The sequence below is a fragment of the Sitophilus oryzae genome, unplaced genomic scaffold, assembly GCF_002938485.1.
Source record: "Sitophilus oryzae breed Bouriz unplaced genomic scaffold, Soryzae_2.0 scaffold_1275_pilon_pilon, whole genome shotgun sequence".
NCBI lineage: Eukaryota > Metazoa > Arthropoda > Insecta > Coleoptera > Curculionidae > Sitophilus > Sitophilus oryzae.
Genome location: NW_022145921.1, coordinates 247,851 through 272,920, shown reverse-complemented (window position 1 = coordinate 272,920; position 25,070 = coordinate 247,851). Strand labels below are relative to the sequence as shown.

Here is a 25,070-nt window from a genome sequence, read left to right as displayed (position 1 = left end):
TGCAACTCTATACTTAACAACACCTTGTTTTATTGCGATTCTTGACGTTTACAACACTTAAATATCCACATTTATTTGGCACAAAATACATGCACTTCCCATCTGCATTATTTAGGGTATTTTGAGTATTTAAACACTTCTGTTTTTCTATCTCACACTCTTATTTTTTTAATAATCACCAAAATGATTGATATTTTTATTTGAATAATAAAATTATTTATACACGTTTATCTTAATTTATTGCCTTTTTTGGCTTTGTCAGAGGTTTACTGTTTTGAGTAAAATTTCAAATGAATTGGTTAACCTAAAGTTCATCAGCTAAACAGACCAGCTAATTTACATCAGAGAAAAACAAGTTTTAATTCTGATGAAAACTGATTTTCCAATTACATATTAGCTGGTTTATCTTTGTTATTAACACCGAAGTCACACCGTTTTCTAGGCTTATGTAATGAATTCCTTATATTAAAAGTTAAGAGAAATACATACTATCTTTTGCACTTTCAAACTCATCTTCTTTGTATGGCGAAGTATATAAATCAAAATCATCCTGAAGATAATTCTTTTGGATTACTACAGCCAGTTGGAAAAACAACGGGTACAGAAGAGGTTTATATCGTTCACTCAGCTTGCGTTGAATCATTCCGTATTGAAAAAACCTGCAATATGTATTTTTGTGGACGTAATATTTGATTACCAGATAGTAGTAGTTCCTTGTATTAGTTTTTTTTTTATTTTATCTCTCTCTATTTAATTTGACTTACGTCTTTTCTGAGGCGATGTAGGCCAATAGAAATCTCCGAGTCATGTTACTCTGGTACAAATAAAATAATATAAAGTTTGCCCCTGCATAACCTATAAGAATCCACCAGTAAACTCTCAGACATTTTTTCCAGTAGTCGAAGGGAACCAACTGAAACACGTTAAAATTTGCAAGGTAATAATAACTTTGCAAGGTAATTCAAATTCGACTCCCGCCATTGGGATCTCCATACGAGGGTGTCTAAATTAAGACAAAGTTGTGCATTACTGTGCCTAAAAGTATGCCGTTAGTTAGAAACATTTAAAATTGCGAGTAGATCCTGGAGATATTCGAGAAAAACCAAAAATCCAAAAAAAAATTCTTGTACTTATTTGAGATCTAGTCGATCTGTTAGTTTTAAGGTTGCTTATGTAGGAGTTCCTGAGAGATGAACTGTCAACTGTCTTTCCATCATTTTGGAAATCTTCCCTGTTTCTTCCATGTGCTTTAGGTGTGCGAACCATTGTCTTTTTCTTTGTCTACTCCAGCTCACTACGTCCTGTATTCCACATGGTCGTCTGATATTTGTGTTTCTAATTCTGTCTCTTCTAGTCTACCCCATTATCGTTCTTAGGTTCTTCATTTCACCAACCTTTAACATGCTTTTGGTTTTGTTTGTTTCCTGTTGGATTTCTATACCATATGTCATTATTGGTCTGATGCAGGTGTTATAAATTTTAATTTTGCTGTCTGTTCGCATGGGAAAGGGTTTTTCCACACTATTTGCATCAGACATCCTGACATGGCTGTAGCTCTGTTTATATTAGATCTTTCTCTGGATCATGGTAGACATAATATGATTCTACACATGACATATATATTCCTAGGTACAAAATACCTCGGAGTCTGGTTCGTAAAACAACATTCTGTGAACATGTTAACCAACGAATCAATAAAGCGGGAAAAACTCTTGCAGCATTATTAAAACTAATGCCGAACATAGGGGACCCTAGGGCATCAAAGCGTAGAATTCTTGTAAGCGTAATACATTCACAATTGTTATATGCAGCACCGGCATAATGTAAGGCAATGGACAAAATAAAATCAAAGTGAAAGATAACAGCTCTGCAGCGCAAATTATGTATCAGAGTTTGTAGCGCTTACAGAAAAAAATCTACTGAGGCAATTGGTGTCATTGCGGGCATCAGTCCTATCCACTTATTAACTGATGAACGAGCGGATAGATACAAGGAGCTCAAACAAATAGCTAGGAAAACTGTGATGGAGAAGTGGCAGAGTCAGTGGGATAAAGGAAAATATACAAGATGGACCTGGAGACAATACCAAACATTGAAAAATAGATTGGCAGACCATATTGTGAAGTGGGATACCACCTGACACAAATGCTGTCTGGACACAGGTGTTTCCGAAAATACCTCTATAAGATGCGGCGGAACATCAAGAGTCATGTTTATTTTGTGGTGAAATAGACGATGTTGAGCATATATTCTACTGTCCCAGATAGAAGAACGAGACAGATAATTTTAAGAAGGAGAGTGGACTGGATTTCACTGAAACGAACATGATGAGAAGCCTTGAGGGAGGAGAATTATTATGGGAAACAGCAAACAGATGTATAATAATTTACTAAGTAGAAAAGAAGAGGAACAAAGCCACATGGCGTAGGCAACTCCCCACGTGGAAGTAATGCGTAAGCGGTTCCGCCGTGGTGTGCTTACTTGTACGAGGAGGGTTCTTTTAATCGGTAGGAATCCGGCACTACCCAACTCTGTGTATCTTATGGAAGATTTTTCCATCCCCATCGAAAAAAAATCTATTCCTAGGTATCTAAACTGTGGTACGTGCTTAATAATTTTGTTTTCTACTACCAATTTGCATCTTACCGGCTCTTTAGCAAATGTTTTTTTTGTTTCTAGAATTAAATACGATTAATATTTAATTATCGGCTTACTTAGTAGAATTTATGAAGTTGTCTCTGCATATCCTCCTTTGTCTCCGCGGTAACGCCTGCATCATCAGCATGATACAGATACTGTTGTGTCCCATTCGATAACCTATATTCATCGAGGTTACCTTTTTATGATGATGTCTTCTTGTGTAATGCCTCTTGGTGTTGGTATGTCTCGTTCTTTTGACCACCATCATCAACGGATTTATTTCTGACGATAAATGATTAAATATGATACCAATAAGAAAAAATAAAGCAGATGATGGGAGTCTAAAGACGAAACGTCAGATGACAAATCTGAAAACACTGTTGTGTAGCTGGAAAAAGGTGACTATTAAAATGTGCTTTTTGTTTTAGGTTACCGTGTCATATAACATCAGAAAAAACCTCTGATACGTGCTACTACAATAACGTCAGAAAAAATTAAAATCAAAATTTTCAATGTTCGGTTTCTCTCAAATATCTCCGGCAGTACTCGGCATTTGAAATATTTCTAAACGGCATAATATTAGGCACATTAATGTACAACTTTGTTCTTATTTATCCTTTTTGTTCTGTAGTTCCTACACGCAAAGATAGAGAGAGAGAGAAGAGTACGATAGCAATTCAAAAAAATTACAACTCTCTATCTCCAAAAATAATCGGGAAACTATGAATAAAGGTAACTCATATACACACGAATTGCGAAATGCAAATTGCGACTATCGCAAAATAAAACCGTCTTTTCTTTACGTAGTTCATACAATAACTTCATACAATAGCGTTCATACATATTGTAATCGCAAAACATTTTCCGATGCACGTCATCAATTATATCGACATTGACACTAAACTCTATAAACCTGACTAAATGAAATTTTGGCAAAAATGTTTAAATTTGTTGTATAATTTAAGATACCGACCAGCTCTTTAACTTACTTTATAGATTAAGATTAGTTTAAACCGAATTTTATTATCGCTATGTTGGTCACATTGCGCCGTTTTCAGCAAGGTCGTCAATTGTCAAGGTGTCGTTATTATTTGTCAGTTATCCTAATGTCAGTCATTATTTTGTATAATATCGTGTTTTTGAATCTTTGTGAATAATTTTTGTTTTTTTGCCTATTTTCATAGTCTTTTTTTTAAATTGTACTTTTAGGCACAAACAGTTCTTTTAAAATCTAAATTTTCGAGTTTTTGTATTCCATCTCTTGAAATTGTGTGTTGAAAATATGCCAAAGCATTTAAACAGTTGAAGCAAAGAGCTTGTAGATTCCATGATAAACTATTTTGAATGAGAACGTGACAATAAAGGTCCTTTATTACCCTTGACTGCAGTCAGAGAAGTTTGATTGATAAGCATGTTACACCACTTTCAAAGTTATTTCTTCGTTAGTTTTTATTAAATTCTGTGATTATTAGTTTGTGCATTAATAGCACCCTCTTCAGAGACAGTCAGAAATGAAAAAAATTGACGCAACTGAGATGTACTGTTGGCGACGAATGCTCAGAATTCCCTGGACTGCCCGGCGAACCAATGAAACCACAATCCAAGAACTGAACATCACAGAACGCCTCTCAACTTCTATACAGTCACGTATACTTAAATATTTCGGTCACGTTATGAGGAGGGATACCGACTGTATGGAAAAACTCATTATACAGGGCAAGGTTCCGGGAAGAAGACCAAGAGGCCGCTCGCCCTTCCGATGGATAGACCAGTTATCAAAGATCACCCACAAGCCACTGCACACGCTTGTATATGAAGCACAAGACAGGGAATTATGGAGACAAACCTCGCACATCACCTGACCACTACATTCCTCTTGTAGGAATAAAGACAGAGAGAGAGAGAGAGAGCACCCTCTTGCTTGTTATTACCACTTATGGCGTTGTAAGATGTACATCAATAAAAATATATAAATAACCCATATTAACGCTTAGAATAATCTTCATAATGGATTAGTTTTTGCCAATATGTAATAAGTAAAATAAGCTATAAAACAAAGAAATCAATTAATTACTAAAATATTAGTTATTAAATTAAAAATAAAAAGTAAAAATCTTTAAATAATGATATAAGAAATATATTGTTTGTCACTTTTAAATTAAGATTCATCTCATAAATTCATCACAATCTGGCAGCGCTGTCGCCATCGCTTGTCACTCAAAGTTGTTCACGTGCATCGGAACTTGTTTTGCGATTACTATATGTAGATGTTGGAGGCAGATGCCGAATTCGGCCTATGTCCGAAATAATTAGACATATGGCGATTTATCCATACTAAACTTGCCAGATGCGTGCAACTTCGTGGTTATAAATAGTCTTTATATAACTTCTTTGCGGAGGGAGTTAATCTTTTTGTCGTACAATATAACAACAAAAGATTAACACCCTCCGCACAGAAGTTGAAACCAATGCAATCAAAACTCTTCCGCGTAACTTTGTGGATATATGTAGGCATATTTAATTATAATATCGCCATATGTCTAATTATTTCGGATATAGGCCGTATTCGGCATCTGCCTCCAACATAGATATTCGCATTTAATTCCAGGGATTTTGAAATCGACCATTACCAAGAATATTCGCAATTCGCATGTATATGAAACTACCTCAAGTGTCGAAAAATTGGCACCCTTTGCATATACCGGGTGTTGCATCGTCGAGCGGGACATAGGAAATCCCATGTAAATTTTAATGGGGTCAATTACTGGCTTCCCTAATTATTTTAGAGAATAATTCTATTTAGGTATATTGAAGAGCACTCAAACCCACATTCAAAAGAATAACTTTAGATATTTTTGATTAGCCCGTTTACGAGTTATCGCCGATTTCTTTTTAAATATTTCTCCTTTCTTATGGCCCTGTATTTACTTATGAGCACCAGTCAAGGTAAAAGATAACTGTCAAATGAAGTTGTCATTTCAGAAATTTATCTATTTAGTGCTCTATTATTATTATTAAAAACTCATACCTACATCGAAAATATTAGCCATGAAATACTACCGAAGAAAAAGTATTGGTGATTAAATGGTATTATCAAGGAAATAGTTATCAAAAGGTGTCGGACATGTTTGCTGCTCTGTATCCAAATAGACCGATACCTGGAAAATCAACAATCGCAAGGAATATCCAGAGATTTGAGACCAAAGGTACCCTAATAAATAACTGCAGATGTGAAGCAAGGCAAGAACAGTGAGAAGATCCAAGAAATGATACCGACTTGGAATTTTTATTGTGCGTGGAAGAGAACGATGGAAAGATCAGCACAAGGAAACTTGAGGATGAAATAGGAATAGATCACACTACAGCGTTTCGAATTTTGAAACGACATAAATACTATTCCTTCAAATATGAAAAGCACCAAGAGCTACGAGATGCGGACGAAATACGGCGGCAGTCGTTTTGTTTTGATATGATGGAAACACGAATAGGGTATTTTTAAAAAACATATGTTTTACTGACGAATGCACGTTTACCTTAAATAATGAACCCAATGTTCAAAATTATCGATATTGGAACAAAGAAAACCAACACAGGTTTGTCGAAACAAGGACGCAATATCCACAGAAAGTAAATGTTTGGGCAGGGATATTCGGACACAATATTATCGGGCCATTATTTCTTACGCGAAATTTAAATGCAGAATATTATTTGGAACTACTCGAAAATCATATTTTACCTGCTTTACATGATGCCGCTAGGGAAAATCAGGAAGTTTGGTGCCAAATGGATGGCTGCCCGGCACATAGTACCCTGGCTGTTCGGGAATATTTAGACAATAGTTTTAACGGAAACGTTATTGGCCTAAATCATACAGTAAATTGGCCAGCAAGGTCTTCTGATATTTCGCCAAATGATTTCTTTCTCTGGAGCCATTTAAAAAACAGGATATACAAGGATAAAAAATACCCAAATCTAGACGAGTTAAAAAATGCTATTTCTGCCGAATGCAATAGAATTTCAGTTTACCAACTAGCGAATGTAAGAAGAGAATTTTATGATCGCCTGGGTTATTGTCTAGCAGTCGATGGAGGAATATTTGAACATCTTCTTAAATCCTAAAGTTCTAACAATTTAATAGTACCTAATTTAATAAATTATTGAATATTGTAATAATACTATAATTAACCTTGTAATTGATTAGTTTATTTTACTTTAATTCATATTAATTTGTATTTATAAATACATCTTTAAGATTTCCGATGTAGGAATGAGTTTTCAATAATAATAAAGCACTAAATAGGTAAATTTCTGAAATGACAACTTCATTTGTCAGTTATCTTTGACCTTGACTGGTGCTCATAAGTATATACATACATACATACAGGGCCATAAGAAAAGAGAAATATTTAAAAAGAAATCGGCGATAACTCGTAAACGAGCTAATTAAAAATATCTAAAGTTATTCTTTTGAATGTGGGTTTTAGTGCTCTTCAATAAACCTAAATAGAATTATTATTCTCTAAAATAATTAGGGAAGCCAATAATTGACCCCATTAAAATTTACATGGGATTTCCTATGTCCCGTCCGACGATGCAACACCCGGTATTTAAAAAATTACCTGAAACGACATAATCAAAAATATAGCCAGTACTACAAAAAGGATTTTAAAGAGGCTGCTTGTACCCCAGAATTCCAGCCAAATCATCAGTATAACAACCAACCAGAGCCATAGTAGAGCAAGCCATTTATATAGAATGGATGCAGTCGATGACAATACAACGGACTTCTTAAGTAACTTGCCAAAATCTAAAATATTTTATTTAGTTAATATACCGGGTGTTTCACAAAAAGTTTACCCTATAACTTTTTATTTTTTCAGATAATAAAACAAGACTTGGTACGTTAGTGTATGACATAAATCAGGATTGATTGACACTTCCTGTTTTACCGGAAATGACTACAAATTTTAATTTTTTAATGGAACGTTCGGTTTTTTTTACTTTATTCGATAGGAAATGACATTCTGAATGGAATGATATACAATACGTCAACTTTTCACATTCTCGCTTAAAAAAAATTCATCGTATTTTAAATTTCAATCTAGAATGACATTGTTGTGTTAAAAACACTAATTTTTAATCAAGGAGCCTTGGAAAATAGATTTAATCGTCTGATATTTTTTTGATGTCTTGTCCTGGCCGGTTAAAAGATACCTAAATCATGTTTTTAATCATAACCCAATTTTTTCAAATGGAACAAGGGAGGTTCATTGGCATATTTGGAAAAAACATTATTTTACAAATAATTTGGTACATACCACACATTTGGTATTTCAAATTGTCGTTACATTTTTGTCCATGGCACTCTAAATTGAAATTTACAATGCTATTTTTTGAATGGAAATTGTCAAAAGTTGACATATGATATGTCATTCTATCCAGAATGGCATTTTCTATCAAATGAAGTAAAAAATATTTGAAAAAGTCTAGCTTGAAATGTCGAAAAAGTGATAAAATAAAAATTAATAAATAATTTGATTCACTTTCACCAAATTTCTATTAAAATATCAATATTTTTGATAAACACGTGGTCTATTCATAAAAATACACTGAAAAAAATATTGTTCATAATAAAAAATGTCTATACCTATGTGGCGGATTCATCTATTCAAAAAAATCCTTATGGGTTTTTCGCCATTGCACTGCAAGAAAAATCTACAAAATAAAATAGTTATTTTTTGTAAACACTTCTGCGTTAAACCTAAACGGACGCTGCTTGTCAGAAGTTGCGTTTACAGTAATAAAAATTTGCCTAACAAAGAAAAAAATGCTTAACGTTTCGGAAAGTTTTCTCTTTCCGTCGTCGGAAGCAAAAAAATATAAAGAATCAAGAAAAAAAACTCTTTAAAATATTTAAATTGAACTATTCGAGAACACTTTACTTTTTAAAACAGATACGTCTACAAGAAATCGTTGACGTTGTGTTAAAATGACATTATATTAAGGTAAACTTCAAAATTAACAATTACTACCTGATAACAATTACTTAATAAGGTAAAACCAAAAAGCCCAAACTTTCTGTATGATTATTTTTAAATTTCACGTATGTTATGTTTATTTATGTTATGTTCTTTAAAATCAAAGAAGCGATTGCCATACATTACTAACATCTACAGATGCATGAGCAATACATTTATTTTTATTAGATTGAATTAAAAAAGCCTCTTTTATTTTTCTTTTAGAGACTATCGCTTCTTTCATTATGTCCGTTTAGGTTTAACGCAGAAGTGTTTACAAAAAATAACTATTTTATTTTGTAGATTTTTCTTGCAGTGCAGTGGCGAAAAACCCATAAGGATTTTTTTGGATTGTTCATAATATTATGAACATTGATTATTAACTGTTGTTTCATTGGGACAATGATTTTTTTTTTCATTATATTAATGATTTGTTAATCATAGATCGATGCCTGTATTAATAGTATGAATCTAATTTCATCAATATAATGAAAATCTGGTTATTAAATTAATGTAAGATTTTCATTAATATAAAGAATACGTTCATTTTCCCAATGAATGCGTTCTTTATTTAAATGCTGAAACTTTAATGAACACATATTCATTATATTAATGTACCAAATCATTGATTAATGTGTTGTACATTGTGACAATGAATAATGTTATAATTAATACAAGGAACACACTACATTATATTAATGTACGCGGTTATTAATATCAGGAATAAAATATTAGGACATAAAAGGTGGCCATCTTGATCGGTTATTTTGGTTTTGGGGTGTGCAAGGGGTATTGAAGCGATACATATAGCCTAGCTTACCCAAAAGTCAACCTCACCTTCACGTGGTGCACCCTGTTTACACAAACGAGGCTCTGACGTCCGAGTATAGGCAGTATAACCTTACACAACCCTCAGACCTACCATCTTCTGGGGAAAAGGAGTAATAAAATACACCTAGCCGGCCGAGAACGTAGCACAAGGGAGCTATCGTCGCAGTCCTCACTGTGCCATAGCCATCCCGTGCTACAGTTGCAGCCAAAACTGTGCGGCAGCGTAACCGCCACAGTTAAACCTTTTCACGCAGCTTACACACAGCAATGATGGAACATTCGAGTGGGACAAAATTGTCGTCCGGAGGTAAAATACCCCCTCAATCGGACCTCCGGGAGGGTGCCTACTCGAGCGTATCATCGGAGAAACAAAAACATCAATGTTTCACGTTCGCGGCGTGGAACGTCCGCACTCTACTGGACAAGATAAATTCAAATCGACCAGAGAAGAACAGCACTGGTCTCACAGGAACTCCACCGATTAAATATAGATGTTGCCGCTCTAAGCGAAACACGCTTTGCAGATGAAGGTAGTCTCACTGAGGAGCATTACACCTTCTTTGGAAGGTCACCCCGCAACACACAGGAGAATTCATGGTGTAGGCATTGCGATCAAAAACGAAATCGCCACCAAGTTAACAGAAGTACCTATTGGTGTCTCCGAACGTCTTATGACCCTAAGGTACCCCATATCAGACAAAACTTACGTCAGCATCATTAGTGCCTACGCTCCCACCCTTGACGCTAAAATTGAAGATAAGGATAAATTTTACCAAGCTTTACAAAATGCCCTTCAACGAATTCCCAAGCACGAACGAATCATCTTGCTAGGTGACTTTAATGCTCGTGTAGGCAAACAACAGGAAATATGGCCTGACGTATTGCGAAAACATGGAAACATCCTAGATCAGGCCACTGGCATCAATTGGACCACATAATCGTTCGAAGGACGCATCTAAAAGATGTTAGGCTCACAAAAGCTAGAATAGATGCCGAATGCGGCACTGACCACCGACTTTTAATTTCAAAAATGAAAATCCAGTTAAAACCCAACCAAACATCCACGCTGTAAAAAGCAAAACAACATGACCAGATTGAACGTACGGGGTCTAGAGAACAAGAATACCGCCGACGCCCTCCGGGAAGCCATCAAAGAATCACTTCCACCGACAACTTCAATCTCAATATTGGAAGCTGAACAAGGCTGGACACAATTAAGGGATGCGATTCATAAAACCAGCGAAGCAGTACTGGGAAAGTCGAACAAAAAGAAACAACCAGACTGGTTTGACGAAAATCAACCGCATATACAGGCTTTGTTGGAACAAAAGCATAGAGCACATCAAGCCGTCACTGCAAATCCACATAATCCAAGACTGGTAGACAACTTTAAAGCAGCCAACAACACGCTTCGAAGAGAACTGCGCCAAGTAAAGGATAACTGGTGGTCACAAAAAGCGAATCAGATTCAAGAGTACGCCACGCATCACGATTATCGTAAATTCTTCGAGGCTGTAAAAGAAGTATACGGTCCAACTAAGAAGGTAAGCTGCCCAATCATGGCTCAAAATGGCGAACTTCTAAAAGAGGAAGAACAAATCAGAAATCGCTGGAAAGAACATTACAACCATATCCTTAACCAAGAAAATAACCCCAATATGGAAGCACTAAACACAATACCTCAGTATAACAGCCTCGATGTATTAGACATCCCAATAACAGAACAAGAAATAAAGACCTCCATAAAACAGCTTAAAAACAACAAATCAGCTGGCTGTGACGCGATTCCGGCGGAAATCTATAAGTGTGCAAGTAAAGAAATTATTGGTCATCTTAAGGCTCTCTTTGATGTCGTATGGGAAAGCGAAGAGGTACCTCAGGATTTTCGCAACGCGAATATAGTGAATATATTTAAGAACAAAGGAAGCGCATCACACTGCGGAAATTACCGGGGAATTTCGCTATTGGCTATCGGCGGAAAAATTCTTGCAAAAATAATGTCAAACCGCCTACACCCATATATAGAAAAAATCCTTCCAGAAACGCAAACGGGTTTTCGTACCAACCGCGGCACCGTCGATTCCATATTTTCCATCCGTCAACTACAGGAAAAAGTAAAAGAGCAGCAGTCTAACAAATTTCTTACAGTGTGTAAAAGCCTCCATAACAACAAGTCAAGAGTGTCACATCATGGATCACTGAGCGACCCATTCCTAACAAATACAGGAGTTAGGCAGGGATGTGTCTTAGCGCCTCTCCTATTCAACATATTCATGGCAGCGCTCTCCATTATAGTGGACAGCAAACTGCAGGAGAGAGGATTGGGCATTAGATACAGATATGACGGCGGTCTGTTCAACATAAAAAGACTCAGGGCCAAAAAAACACGTACAAAATTTATCACAGAACTTCAATACGCTGACGACTTGCAAACACGGTACAACAATTACAAGACATGTTGAACACATATACCTGGGCATACGAGGCTTTGGGCCTTAAGCTAAACATCGACAAAACTAAAATCATGTGCACTCCCCCGGAAGATCACAACAATGCTATAAAAATCGGAGAAGAACTATTAGAATATGTGACGGAATTCAATTACCTTGGCAGTTTGATTTCGGAAAAGGCCAATATTGACTCTGAAATTCAGCACAGGATTAGTAGCGCCTCAAGAGCATTCTGGAAATTAAAAGACAGGGTTTTCTACAATCATGACTTGAGTACAAAAACAAAACTTGCAGTATACCGAGCAATTATAATCCCCACCATGTTATATGGGTGCGAAACCTGGGTGCCGTACCGCCGACACATGAACGCATTAAACAAGTTGCAACAGAGACACCTTAGACAACTCTTAAGAATCAAATGGTTCCATCACGTCTCAAACGTATCGGTTCTTGAAAAAGCTAACTGCGAGAGTATTGAAGTCATGGTTACAAAATCCCGACTAAGATGGGCTGGTCACGTATGTAGAATGCAAGAAAACCGCATACCAAAATCACTGCTTTACGGTGAGCTTGTAGACGGTAAGAGGAGGCCAGGTGGACAACTCAAAAGGTTCAAGGACATTTTCCACGAAAACTTAAAGGGAATTAATGTGCAGAATGAGTGGGAAGTAGCAGCTCACAATAGAACTCAATGGAGAAGAATTGTAGACTCAGTTAACAGCGAGAACCAAAAAGTTAAGAGGCAACAAAGCAATGAGATTTTTGAATGTCCGGAGTGCGGTAGACAAATAACATCACGTATTGGGCTTTTCAGTCACAGAAAGGCTCATGAAAGAAAACGCCCTGCGTGACCATCTTCTGATGCGTGTCAAATACTCGTCAGCGAGTAATGGCAGTATGTAGTATGTATGTATGTAATTCATTATATAAATGAACTTTTTCATTATATTTATGTCGATTTTTGGTTCAGTGTACGTCGCGTCACTACGTATTTCTTAAACCGTAGGCTGTTTCGTCTCGTGGCCGTGTATCCCGGCTTTAAATTTATACTCCCAGTGCGCGTAAAGAAGTTTATCTTCAATATCGGTTGTGTCATTTAAAAAAATCAAACGTTGTAGTCATTTACGGCGAAACAGGAAGTGACCGAAAACAATTAATCTTATACTAACTTATGAAATCTGGTTTTTTTATTTAAAAAAATAAAAATATTATAGGGATGAGAAACACCCATTATAGAGTGATTCACGGCAATGGTAGTTTAGACGTTTATCGAGAACCGGTGATAGGATTTTTGATTGGTATGTTACATATAGGCGCCATTCAAAAAATCTTATTTGTACAAACTTTTATTGACACTGTATACGTACCCCCCTTGGATAAGTGATCCTTCGCACCCATTATGTCCGCTATTTGCTCACTTTCTGTTTTCTTCCGTTTATCGTGGAAATACTGTCTCATGGCACAAAACACGATTATTCCAAAAGTAGACTGAAGCAGGAGGTGCATCCAACCTATGTCGGTTGTATCGGTACCTGTTTTTTTAATTAATATATAAGATAAATCATTATTTTGAAATAGCTCGCAATAATTTATCGTACAATATAACATATATTAAAAATTATTTAAATTTAATAGTTTATTACTTAAAAAAATTAGAAGACGCACTTTAAATCTTCATTCAGAGCCTCGCAATTAGTGGAATAAATTAGCGGTTTCAATTATTACACTTTATACTTTTTAGTTTACGATCATTCACAATATTTAAAAAACACAATTAAAATTAATAGAATATTCTAGCAACAGCTTGCGGTAGTCAGTTGTATCCATAGAGAAAGCTTAATATAGTCTGTGAAACGAATAACTATGAATTTGACAGTTCCCGCGGGCTTTTCTAGTATTAATTTTATTAGGTTAGCAACTTGCGGCCATGCTGATGCCGTCTCTAATAGAACAGCCCCGGAGCGAGATTTATGACGTCACGCTAGTTAGATACTACGGATTAATTATGTTGTAGAATGATGGAAAACATAATTATTCCTCGTATATGTAATTTTTAGGATTATATTCGACACTATTTTTTTCATATGACATAACACTGATGAAGGCTATAAACGTTAGCTACAACAAAAATTTTAGAATAATTTTATATAAAATGACAGCGATCTTTATTTCATAGCCATCGCTGACGCCTTTTTTTCTATGATATTGTATTATTTGCAAATATAATTTTTCGAACATTGATGCTTGCAAAATATACATATAAATTTTGTGAATGCAAATAATAATACATCACTATTAGTAGATATTGAATATTTTTGTTAAATTAGATCGATTTGCAAAAACCAAAATTTAAAATATATTTTACATAATATTACCCATTATCTTATACCTATTCATTATTTGTATATTGTAAAACATTTGATGGCATTTGTATGGTTCATAGTTTTATTTTTTAAAGTATTTATTACTATAAATAGGTATATATATTGTATTTATTAACTGTATATTATGTATATTTCATGTAAACTATGTCATTTTTAAAATACAAACCAAAAGTACGAGGAATAATTATGTTTTCCGTGTATTCTACAACATATTTATTAATCCGTGGTATCTAACTAGCGTGACGTCATAAATCTCGCTCCGAGGCTGTTCTATTAGAGACGGCATTGGTCTGATATTTAGAAATGTCAAAGGCTGATGACATTTTACTTTTGTCAATTATGACATTTTGCGTTGATTTTTGCAAGAAGAGGAAGAACTGTCACCTGTTTTATTATTTTCCTTTTCTATTTTACGAAAGTAAAAAGAGTTACCTATCTGATTCGATCAGGCACTCATTTTAAAGAATATGAGTAACTTTTTGGATAGGGGGCTTTTATATTTGCCATGTTGGTAAAAAATAATGGTCAAAATTCAAAGTTATATTCATTTTATAGACTATATCTAGCTTATAAAACACTCAAATTTTGATTTGTTTTTACCGAAAAAAATGTTTAATTCATTTTTACAGACAATTTTTCTCTAATAATGTAAGAATGATAATATCGAAAAAGAAAAAAAAACTATTAATAGCGAGTACTTCCACCTCTATTGACCATTACTGCTTCAACTCGCCGAGGCATAGGTACTTAAAATTAAATGATCCAAGGCATTTTGATCGTAGGTATCCCATAAATGTGGAAGATCTCGCCTCAGTGCCCTTACGTCCTGAACAGGAGGTTTATGGACAATTAGTGATTTTCCGAGCATGTCCCAAGTATGTTCGATACACTTTAAATCTGGAGAGAGCGGGGGTAATGGCAAATGATTAATTTCATTAAGTGCTAGACGTTATTGTACTATACTTGGTCTATGCAGGCGAGGTTCTCATGTAGAAATCTGAAATTGGGTTCCAAATTCCAAAGATAATCATTTACCATGTTATCAATGATGTCGTCAGCATAAATTTCACCTGTCATTGTATTCTAAACATAAATTAAATGTATATTTGATGATAATGCTTTTTATTTGTTTGGGTACAATTTTTTAGGTTTACAAACAGTATTTTTTTAAATACAAACGCTATAGGTTTTAATAGCTATAACACATATTTTCTGAAAAATTTCTTCTTAGCGAAAACACAATATCCTTTTTTCGATTAGTTTATTTAGCCCACAATTTCTCTTATGGGAAGATAATCAAAGGCCAAAATGATATTTATCGCAAGTTTTGAAGAATAATTAGTGGAAAAGTTAAAAATTTGATAACTTTTTCTACTAATTAAAAATGTCTACTATTAATTTTGACGTTCTGAATGTTTACATGGAAATTAAAGGAACAAACTTCTAGGCTAATCGAAACCACTAATTTATTCCACTAATTGCGAGGTTCTGAATGGAGCTTAAGAATGGCGGAGTCGAGGAGTACCAGAGTGAACGTTCCATATACATACTATACTAAAAGATAAACTAGGTACGGTAATAGTAAAACATTTTCCGATGCACGTCATCAATCCTATTGAAGTTGACACCTATAAACCTGACTAACTGAAATTTTGGCAAAAATGTTTAAATTTGTTGTATAATTTAAGATACCGAGCAGCTCTTTATTTTAATTTATAGAGGAAATGATTGTAACCAATATTTTATCTAGATTCATCATCATCATGTAGCCATCGTTGTCCACTGCTGAACATAGGCCTCCTCCATATTTCTCCATGTCTCTCGATTTTGGGCCGTCATCATCAAATTTCCAGCAATCCTCTTTACATCATCGGTCCAGCGTGTCGGTGGTCTGCCTCTGCTACGTTTATCTGCTCGAGGTCGCCATTCTAACAATCTTCTAGTCCACCTGTCTTTAGATGTTCTCGTCACATGACCTGCCCATCTCCATTTCATTCGAGTTACGTGTTCCACTATGTCTTTAATTTTGGTTTTTTGTCTGATAGTGTTATTAGGAATTTTGTCTCTTTTAGTTATTCCAAGCATGACTCTCTCCATGGCTCTCTGGGCTACTCTTAAATTTTCTGCTGACTTTTTCGTTAATGTTAGAGTTTCCGCTCCATGTGAATTACCGGCAAGACGCATTGTTCATAAACTTTCCTCTTCAAGCATATGGGTATATCACTTTTAAAGGTCTCCCGCAGTTTGCCAAAAGCAGCCCAACCCAAACCTATTCTGCGCTGTATCTCGTGTGTTTGGTTGTTTTTTCCGATTTGTATTTCGTGCCCGAGATATTTGTATATATGTGTTTCTTTTATGTCTGCGTCACCTATTCTGATGTTCTGTGTGAGCACTAAGTTTGTCATTATTTGCGTTTTACTCGTATTTATCCGGAGACCGACTTTTAATAAGGCCTGCACTAATTCTTCGAGCATCTGCTTTGAATCTCCGATGTTATGTGAGACAAGGACGATGTTATCTGCGAATAGATGTGTCAACCTTTCACCATCGATATTTATGCCCCTATTCTCCCAAGAGAGTGATTTCATTGCGTATTCAAGGACAGCTGTAAAAACTTTAGGCGAAATAGTATCCCCTTGTCGAACTCCTCTGCCTACCTCAATTTTATCTGTTGTTTCGTGAAGTTTTACAGTTGGTGGCATTACTATATATGTATTCTATAAGCCTTGTATACCTATAATCTACTCTTCCCTGCTCCAATGCTGCTATTATTGATGTTAATTCTACTGTGTCAAATGCTTTCTAGAAATCAACGAACCCCAATGCTAGGGGCCTGTTGTATTCCACAGATTTTTCTATCAGGACTTTAATTACTTGAAGATGATCGTTTGTTCCATAACCTTTCCTAAAGCCTGCCTGTTCTCTTGGTTGATAGAAATCTAGTTTACGTTCGAGACGTTTGGCAATGATTTTGATAAACAGCTTATACAAGTGACAAAGAAGGCTTATCGGTCTATAATTTTCAAGCTCGGTGATATCGCCCTTTTTATGGAGAAGTATCGTTATGGCGTTGTTCCATTGAGACGGGATTATTCCTTTTTCAAGGCATAGATTAAATAAGTCTTTAATCCATTTTAATAGTGTTCCTCCTCCGAGTTTTACAGCCTCAATCACTATGCCGTCTTCGCCCGGGGCTTTGTTATTTTTCATTTCTTTTAAGGAGTTTCTGATTTCTTCTGTAGTTATTTCCGGTATATCCTCTGATCCCTGGTTAACTATCTTTTTGCATAGACGTTGTTGACCGTTGTATGTTTGTTGGTGATTACTTGTGTATAGTTCAGTGTAAAAGTTTTCTGTTATTTTCAACAGCCTTTCTCTATTTGTTGTTACGACCCCTTGGTTGTCTTTAAGTTTAAAGATCTCTCTCTTTCCATTTGATAGTTTTCCCCGCAACACCTTCATGCTTTTATTCTCTTTTATAGTTCGCCTTATATTATCTGTATTAAATTTTCTTACGTCCTTTCTGATTTCTTTAGATATTTTTTTGTTCAATTGTCTCAGGTCTTCAGAGTTTCTGTTATTTTGTTTTAACATTTCTTTTCGCAAAGATATCATATTCTTTGTATTTTGGGTGAGTTTTTGTTGTTTGTTATTAATTTGTTGGCAGTGTTGTACTTCCGCTTCTTTAATGGCTTCAACAATATTGCTACTTATATTTTTAATATCGTGTTGGTTGTTTAAGGTCCGTTCTTCCAGGAAAGCTGTAACGGAATCTGCATAGTTGGAGTCACTGTTAGGGGAGTTCCATTTAGAATTTTTGTTTTGTCGAACCATCTTTCACCTTTCTCTTTTCAGGTCTATCCTAACCGTCGCTCTAACCATTCTGTGGTCGCTTCCTATTGTACAACTATTCAGCACCGTCACGTCTGTTACTACTTCTTTCTTATTCGAAATGATGAAGTCGATGTTGCGAGAGAAAGTTGATCAAAGTACTGCCTCTATTGTTTCTGACTCCCATTCCAAATGGACCTATCACTTCCTCAGCTTCGTCCATTCGTTTCGAAACCTTGGCATTAAAATCTCCTATAAGAAAGGTTTGACTACATCCAGGAACTGTAATTGCCCTATCGATGTCTTCGTAAAATTGGTCAATTTCGTCTTCTTCGGCTGTACATGTTGGTGCATAGGCTTGGATAATTTTCATTTTAAGTCTACTGTTTAGGCGGAATATTATGTATGCTACGCGCTTGGAAACGCTTGCGATGCTTAAAATATCTGAAGCATGCTTTTTATTTATCAAGAAGCCTACACCACCTATTGAATGGTCAGTTTCGCCTATATGGTAGAGAATGTGTCCTGACTTGAGTGTAGTCCACGTCTTCTAATTTCGCTCATTCCAATAAAGTCCCAATTAACTTTATCTAATACTTCTTGGAGTTCCAATAGTTTCTCCTCCGTTGATAAGCTTCTAACGTTGTATGTGGCAATTTTGAAAACTCGAGAGCATTTTCGCTTCCGTGTTGTTTTGGATGTCACGAGCTTGTCTCCCCCAGAATCCATGAGATAGACTGATATGTTATCAGTGTGAGATTTTGGACGTATCGTCTTACTCACCTGGAGTATATTTATTTTACTTTGTGACATTTCATATTTAGTGGAGGGTTTTGGCATTAAAACGCCGCGCCGCGCTTTATCTAGATTAAAGTTGCAAAAATTAGTTTAAACCGAATTTTATAATCGCTATGTTAGTCACATTGGGCCGTGTTCAGCAACGTTGTCGTTTATTATTTGACAATTATCATAATGTCAGTCATTAATTTGTATAATATCGTGTTGTTGTTGAATCTTTGTGAGTAATTCTCATTTGTTATCTATTTTCATAGTTTTTTTTTTAAATTGTACTTTTAATTACAAACACTTCTTTTAGGAACTAAATTCTCGAGTTTTTGTATTGTTTCTTGAAGTTTGTGTGTTGAAAATATGCCGAAGCATTTAAATAGTCGAAACAATGAGCTTGTACCTTCTCTGATAAACTATTTTGAACGAGAACGTGACAATAAAGGTGCTTTATTATTCTTGATTGCAGTCAGAGAAGGAAGTTTGATTGGTATTATACCACTTTCAAAGTTATCTCTGTGTTAGTTTATAGTAAATTCTGTGATTATTAGTTTTGTGCATTAATTACACCCTCTTACTTGTTATTACCACTTATGGTATTGTAAGTCGCACATCAATAAATAAATAAATAACCCATAATAACGCTTAGAATAATGTTCAAAATGGACTAGTTTTTGCCAATGTGTAATAATGTCGTAACGTAATTTGTCTTTATTCAATATATTTTAACTTACCCACTGATAATTTGAAATACCATATCCTGTCTACAAGATACTTTTGAGTCAACCTCGAGGAGTATGTGTAAAGTAGGATCAAATGAAACCATAGAAAGCCGATCAAAAAGGGGCTCGATTTCAACATGAAGGCTTTACCGTTTGGAATTAACCAAACTATGTTGGCCCAAATAAATATAATCAGGTCTCTTTGAGTTACGTACATTATTGACCATATCTGAAAATAATTTACTGTTTTAATTATATCTACTATACTGTGTTGCCAATATTAGAGGATGTCGTCCCTCCGTTCATGACAGATCTTATTATTTTTTATTATAAAAAAAATATTCGGTACCCATGTTACAGGATTTTTTTCTATATTTTTTAATGAAGAATTATCGCCTATCCCTGCAATGTGTTGTATTTGAAGCCGAGTTAGAAACAACTAGCTAACCGGTTCATGTATATTTCACATAAGTTCGTCTGTTAGGCAGATACTGGCGCAACAGCGCAACTCCAAAATTCCGAGTATCGATTAGCCCTTACTCTGAGCCAATCTAGCCAATTGTCGGAGTGGAGCGCAAACGAAAGTCGCACGAAGTTGGACGAAGCCGTACGAATGAACAGCTGGTGCTAGCGTCTAGTCTCTTATTGGTCTAGTTATTCGATCGATAATTCAAAATCCAGGCTTGCGTACTACGCTTGAGCAGAGCTAACTGAGCGACTTATGCAAATTCCTTCAGAAAATTTATATAAACATTTCATCGGCTCGGCTTAACAGAATTCAGTTTGGAGTCAATATGGTTACTTTATAACCTTAAACTTAAAGTATCGTAACACTATTTAGTTAAACTAAACACTCGTAATACAAAACTAAAGTGTCAAAACGAATGACAATGTCAGAAAATAAATAAATAAATGTGCATGGGAACTTGAGATTTCTACAGCAGAACTACCACCTGAATCCCCAGCGCGAAATTTAAATTAAAGTTAGTCAGCCCGGCGCGGCGCGGCGCGGCGCGGCGCTGAATATATTCGTGATTGGCAACAGTGAATTTAAAAATCGCGCCCTGGATTACGTAACTGAAAGTTTAATTGGTATCAAATATATTTATTAATTTTGGTAACTTACCAACATAGTAAAATTGGCGATTAGATAAGATGCGCCTATTCCAAAATAAAAAACACTTTCATATATATATTTCAAATTGCTAAAGGTTGTGTGTTCAGCTTGAAGGACGGCAATGCTTCGTTGGTAATCAATGTTTTCCTGAAATGATCAATACAGTAACATAGACTATTCACCAAAAAAATGCAATAATTGGGTACTTTCCCAGATAGCACATTTACGTTCTTTTCATATGCGAAGCAAGTGACTTTGGAGAACAACAATGTTCTATTCACATTCCTTTTTTTCATTGGGAACATATATGGCACATGAATAGCAGAGATTACGTTCCACCCTATTCAAGTGATATAGAAGTGCGTTTCACATTCCAAGATATATTCTATGAACGTGAATTATATGTTCGTAAAAGAATGTATTTAAAAATAATATTCCAATTATATGATATTCATGTTTTTAATATTCTATATTTATGCTTTTCATATGTTTTCATATTTTTTATTATCTACAGAGGCAAAATAAAACACTAATTTACCACAATACACCAAAACACTTTACTTTTGCACAGGACGCGCGTTTCGCTAACCATGTTAGCATCATCAGCAAATGGTCAAAATTTAAGTTTTAATCATCTGCTGATGACGCTAAGATGATTAACCAAACAAGCGTCCAGTTCAAAAGTAAAGTGTTTTGGTATATTGTGGTGAATTAGTGTTTTAATTTGCTGTTGTAACACCAAAGATTCCAACCCTCAACTCTGTATCTACTGGGTGTCCTGTATAAGGATGCCCTGTATCAATATCCTATAAACTATAGATATAGATACAATTTTTTTCATATTTAGCAATTTTTTTATCTCTCTCTATAGGATCTCTACCTATACAGTACACTCTCCCTCTCTACCTATACAGTACATTCATATCTGGAACACACTACAAACAATTTGCTGAAATTAAATAATTTGGTGTGTAATAATCAAAAATTAACTAATAAATAGAACGGTTAAAAATAATAGGTAAGGATAAAGACGAACTTGAGTAATATATGTTTATTAATTAAAAATATTTTAATATAACGATATACATTGATATTATCTTCTATGGCTATGTTTCTATATTCTCTTGTCTACCCTTCTGAAATAATATCAGCAGAATTATACTGTTCAAATAAATTTGCACAACTTACCTTGGTATTTTTTAATCTTTCTTTTGTTTTTACAAGCCATATTTTAATTATATTGATAATTTCGGTTTCTTTTGACTCTTGAAATTGACCTTTCATGGAGTCTAAAATATATGTTATTAAATGCTTCACAACACCAAATATCTTTAAGTTCAAATACCTAAAATTGCTTTTGGCCACTAACAATGATTTCAAACTTCTCTTCTGTTTGGCCCCATCCCAAGAATATTTTTGTGCAATTTCATTGCCCAGAACCTTATAAAGCATTTTCCTTGTACTTTGTGCTACTCCTGAACCACCAAGTCTAGATAATTCTCGAACCTAATAATTCTAAAAAATACCTTTCTCTTAAAAAATACACAATAAATGATTATAGAAGAGCCTACATAAATACCTATATAAATACTATATTGTAAGAAATTTCAGCACTGGAACTACACTTATCAGAACAGAAATCTTCAATGATACTACCAGAGATACTACTACTTTGATGATAATAAAAAATCACTTTGGTCTGAATCCAGTTTAATGTACAATATTGAAGTCATATTTGCGTAACATTGACTTAATAAGATTTTGGCTCCTTTTTTTTTGGTTGAATTTTAAAATATTTTTTAGTATAACATACATAATCAAGGGTATAACCTATTTTTTTTCGAGGTCTCATAGTTTTAAATTCACTCACCTTAAAATAGATACTGAAAACACAAACATAACAAGAACTATTTTACCGATTCTATCCTTAAAATAATTATTTGCATCATAGTTTTATTTGCATCATATTTGCATATCTTTACGTTATCTCAGTGTTTTAATTATTAAAATAGTTTGGATGAAGCACGTTTACGTTTATAGTTCACTTGTTGTTTTTTTATTAGGTTATGTTATGGATGTACGATTCGAATCGATTTCAGTCGAAGATCGATCTTTTTACCCAAAAAATCTATTAAAATCTATCGAGTTTTATCAAACTATCTTTTGGTATAATCGATCTTTTTATTTCATAATGGAAGATCGTTTTTATTTATACAGTTTTACAGGTTTATTTATTTGTTAGAATAAGAAACACTGTATTTTTGCTTGAATATTTGTTTACAGGGCATCTATATACACTAATATATAAAATCCCTAATTATTTAATACACAAAAATTTAATAGTAACTGATAGTAAGAAAATATACAAATATAATGTATTGTATTCATTTTTTCATTTCGAAATCATTTTTATTCTCCTGTATTTTTATTCAGATATTGATATGTTTAGAACGTGAATAGCAGATACTTAAAATTTATTGTAAACCATAATTTAAGAAGACATTCTAAGGTCATGCTGATAACATACCTTTAAATCACATTCGTAGTAGAATGTACTATTCATATGCCATACTTATTAAAAAAAGAATATACTTATAAGAACTTAGGAGGAATATTCTTAGAATGTAAATGTTCCTTTTGTGCTATCTGGGTTTATTACATAGCCACGTCTTCTGTGGTAAAAAATTGTATCGAACAAACTATTCATCGTAAGTATTTACGCACTCAATGTAAATTTTATTACTCAGTAGAAAAGCATGGCATTTTGAGAGCCAAAAGACATGAGGCGGTTTATGGACGGTTTACAGGCGTCGCGTATGACATATTTATATTTATATTTATTATACCGGGTGTGTCTCGAAAGTGGTTCACCCCTATAACTTTTTGTTTTTTGACATAAATCAGGATTGATTGACGTATTCAATTATTTTCGGTCACTTCCTGTTTCACCGGAAATTACTACAACTTTTGTTTTTTAAATGACACCCTCAGTATTTTTTTACTTTATTCGATAGAAAATGACACTCTGAATAGAATGATATATTATATGTCAACTGTTGACATTTTCGTAGATGGTTTATTTAAAATTGTAACATGTGCTTCATAACGACAATTTGACTCGAAATAACAAGTAGTGGAGTGCTTTAAGCCCTTATGGAATACAAACCTCGGAATTCATTTACTGTGAACGAATTTTTATAAAACTTTTTGCATTGTATTGTTAATAAGATATATTACAAAGTTTGCCCATTTAAATTCGTTGCTTCACTTTAGTATTTAAATAAACACACATATACCAATGCATACATACAAGATGGGTCCGTATTCCGGAAAAGCTCTGTTTCAGGATTCCTATTTGAGATTTTCACTCCAAACCTTTTACAAAAAATATATGTTTAATGGTAGTTCACGTTTCAAAAATATTTTTACAGATATACAGGGTGAGTCAAATATATATCATTTATTTATTCGAGTTCAGTAAATTTGCTATAAAATTCCGGTTCCAAAAATAACTTAATACCATAGAGTATACTAAATGGTTTTTGAATTGACCACGTCCATGAGGACGTCAATATAGACGTCCAGGAACCTTCGTATGAGAACTAATCGAGACGATCGACTCTTTGTAAGTTTATCGCTAAGAAACCGCCGTTTGTCAGCTTTTCAAATTGATAATGAATTGCCCTTAATTGCCGTTTTTTTTTGTACATATTAACTAACGGACTACAAAAAGAAGATTAAATGAAGCAAATCTTATGTCAAGAAGGCCTGCTTCGGGACCAGAACTTACTAGATGTGTTGACTAGGCCCAAAAGCAAAGGCATGGTCTTAATGTAAAAATTACGAAAAAATGTTAGTGCCTTCTTTAAAACCGAATATTTCCAACAAAAATAAAGCTAATGACATGAACCAAAAAACAAACCATCGAGAAAGGATATATCTAGATGATAAAATGATTTTTAAATTTCTTGCTGTTTTAACGTATTTCGCAGGGTGTTTCAAACTTTCACCAAAATATCATCATTTTGTTTTCCTTCGTATAATTAACAGATGGGGAGTTTCATTTTTAATTTAGAAAAAGATACTAAAAAGTCAAATAATTTGACAACACACTGCTTAAAAAATTATCAAAATCGGCCCATTAAATAAAATATATCAACCTTTAAAATACATACTACATTATCAAAGATTTATGGTGCCCATTTTTCGTGCTGGTGAAGATATTTCAAAAACTATACATTTTAGTCATATACTTTTCTAATGAAACAAACCTTTATTTTTTTACTAGAATC

General features: G+C 34.4%; 1 protein-coding gene and 1 long non-coding RNA gene across 2 annotated transcripts in view; both read right to left on the bottom strand.

The window, feature by feature from the left end:
• Positions 1 to 25,070, bottom strand: part of LOC115874409 (piezo-type mechanosensitive ion channel component-like) — a 160,363-nt gene that overhangs the window by 95,756 nt on the left and 39,537 nt on the right. Inside the window, exons 8-13 of the mRNA XM_030889573.1 lie at positions 20,788 to 20,925; positions 19,674 to 19,890; positions 13,306 to 13,470; positions 7,260 to 7,447; positions 765 to 913; positions 490 to 659 (exon numbers count right to left, since the gene is read on the bottom strand). Coding sequence (XP_030745433.1) covers positions 490 to 659; positions 765 to 913; positions 7,260 to 7,447; positions 13,306 to 13,470; positions 19,674 to 19,890; positions 20,788 to 20,925 — 1,027 coding nt within the window. The remainder of the gene's footprint in view (positions 1 to 489; positions 660 to 764; positions 914 to 7,259; positions 7,448 to 13,305; positions 13,471 to 19,673; positions 19,891 to 20,787; positions 20,926 to 25,070) is intronic.
• LOC115874410 lies at positions 21,689 to 22,452 on the bottom strand. The gene is made up of 3 exons (XR_004048836.1): positions 22,124 to 22,452; positions 21,967 to 22,067; positions 21,689 to 21,914 (listed from the first exon to the last, which is right to left on the bottom strand). It is a non-coding gene; the product is annotated as an uncharacterized LOC115874410 (long non-coding RNA).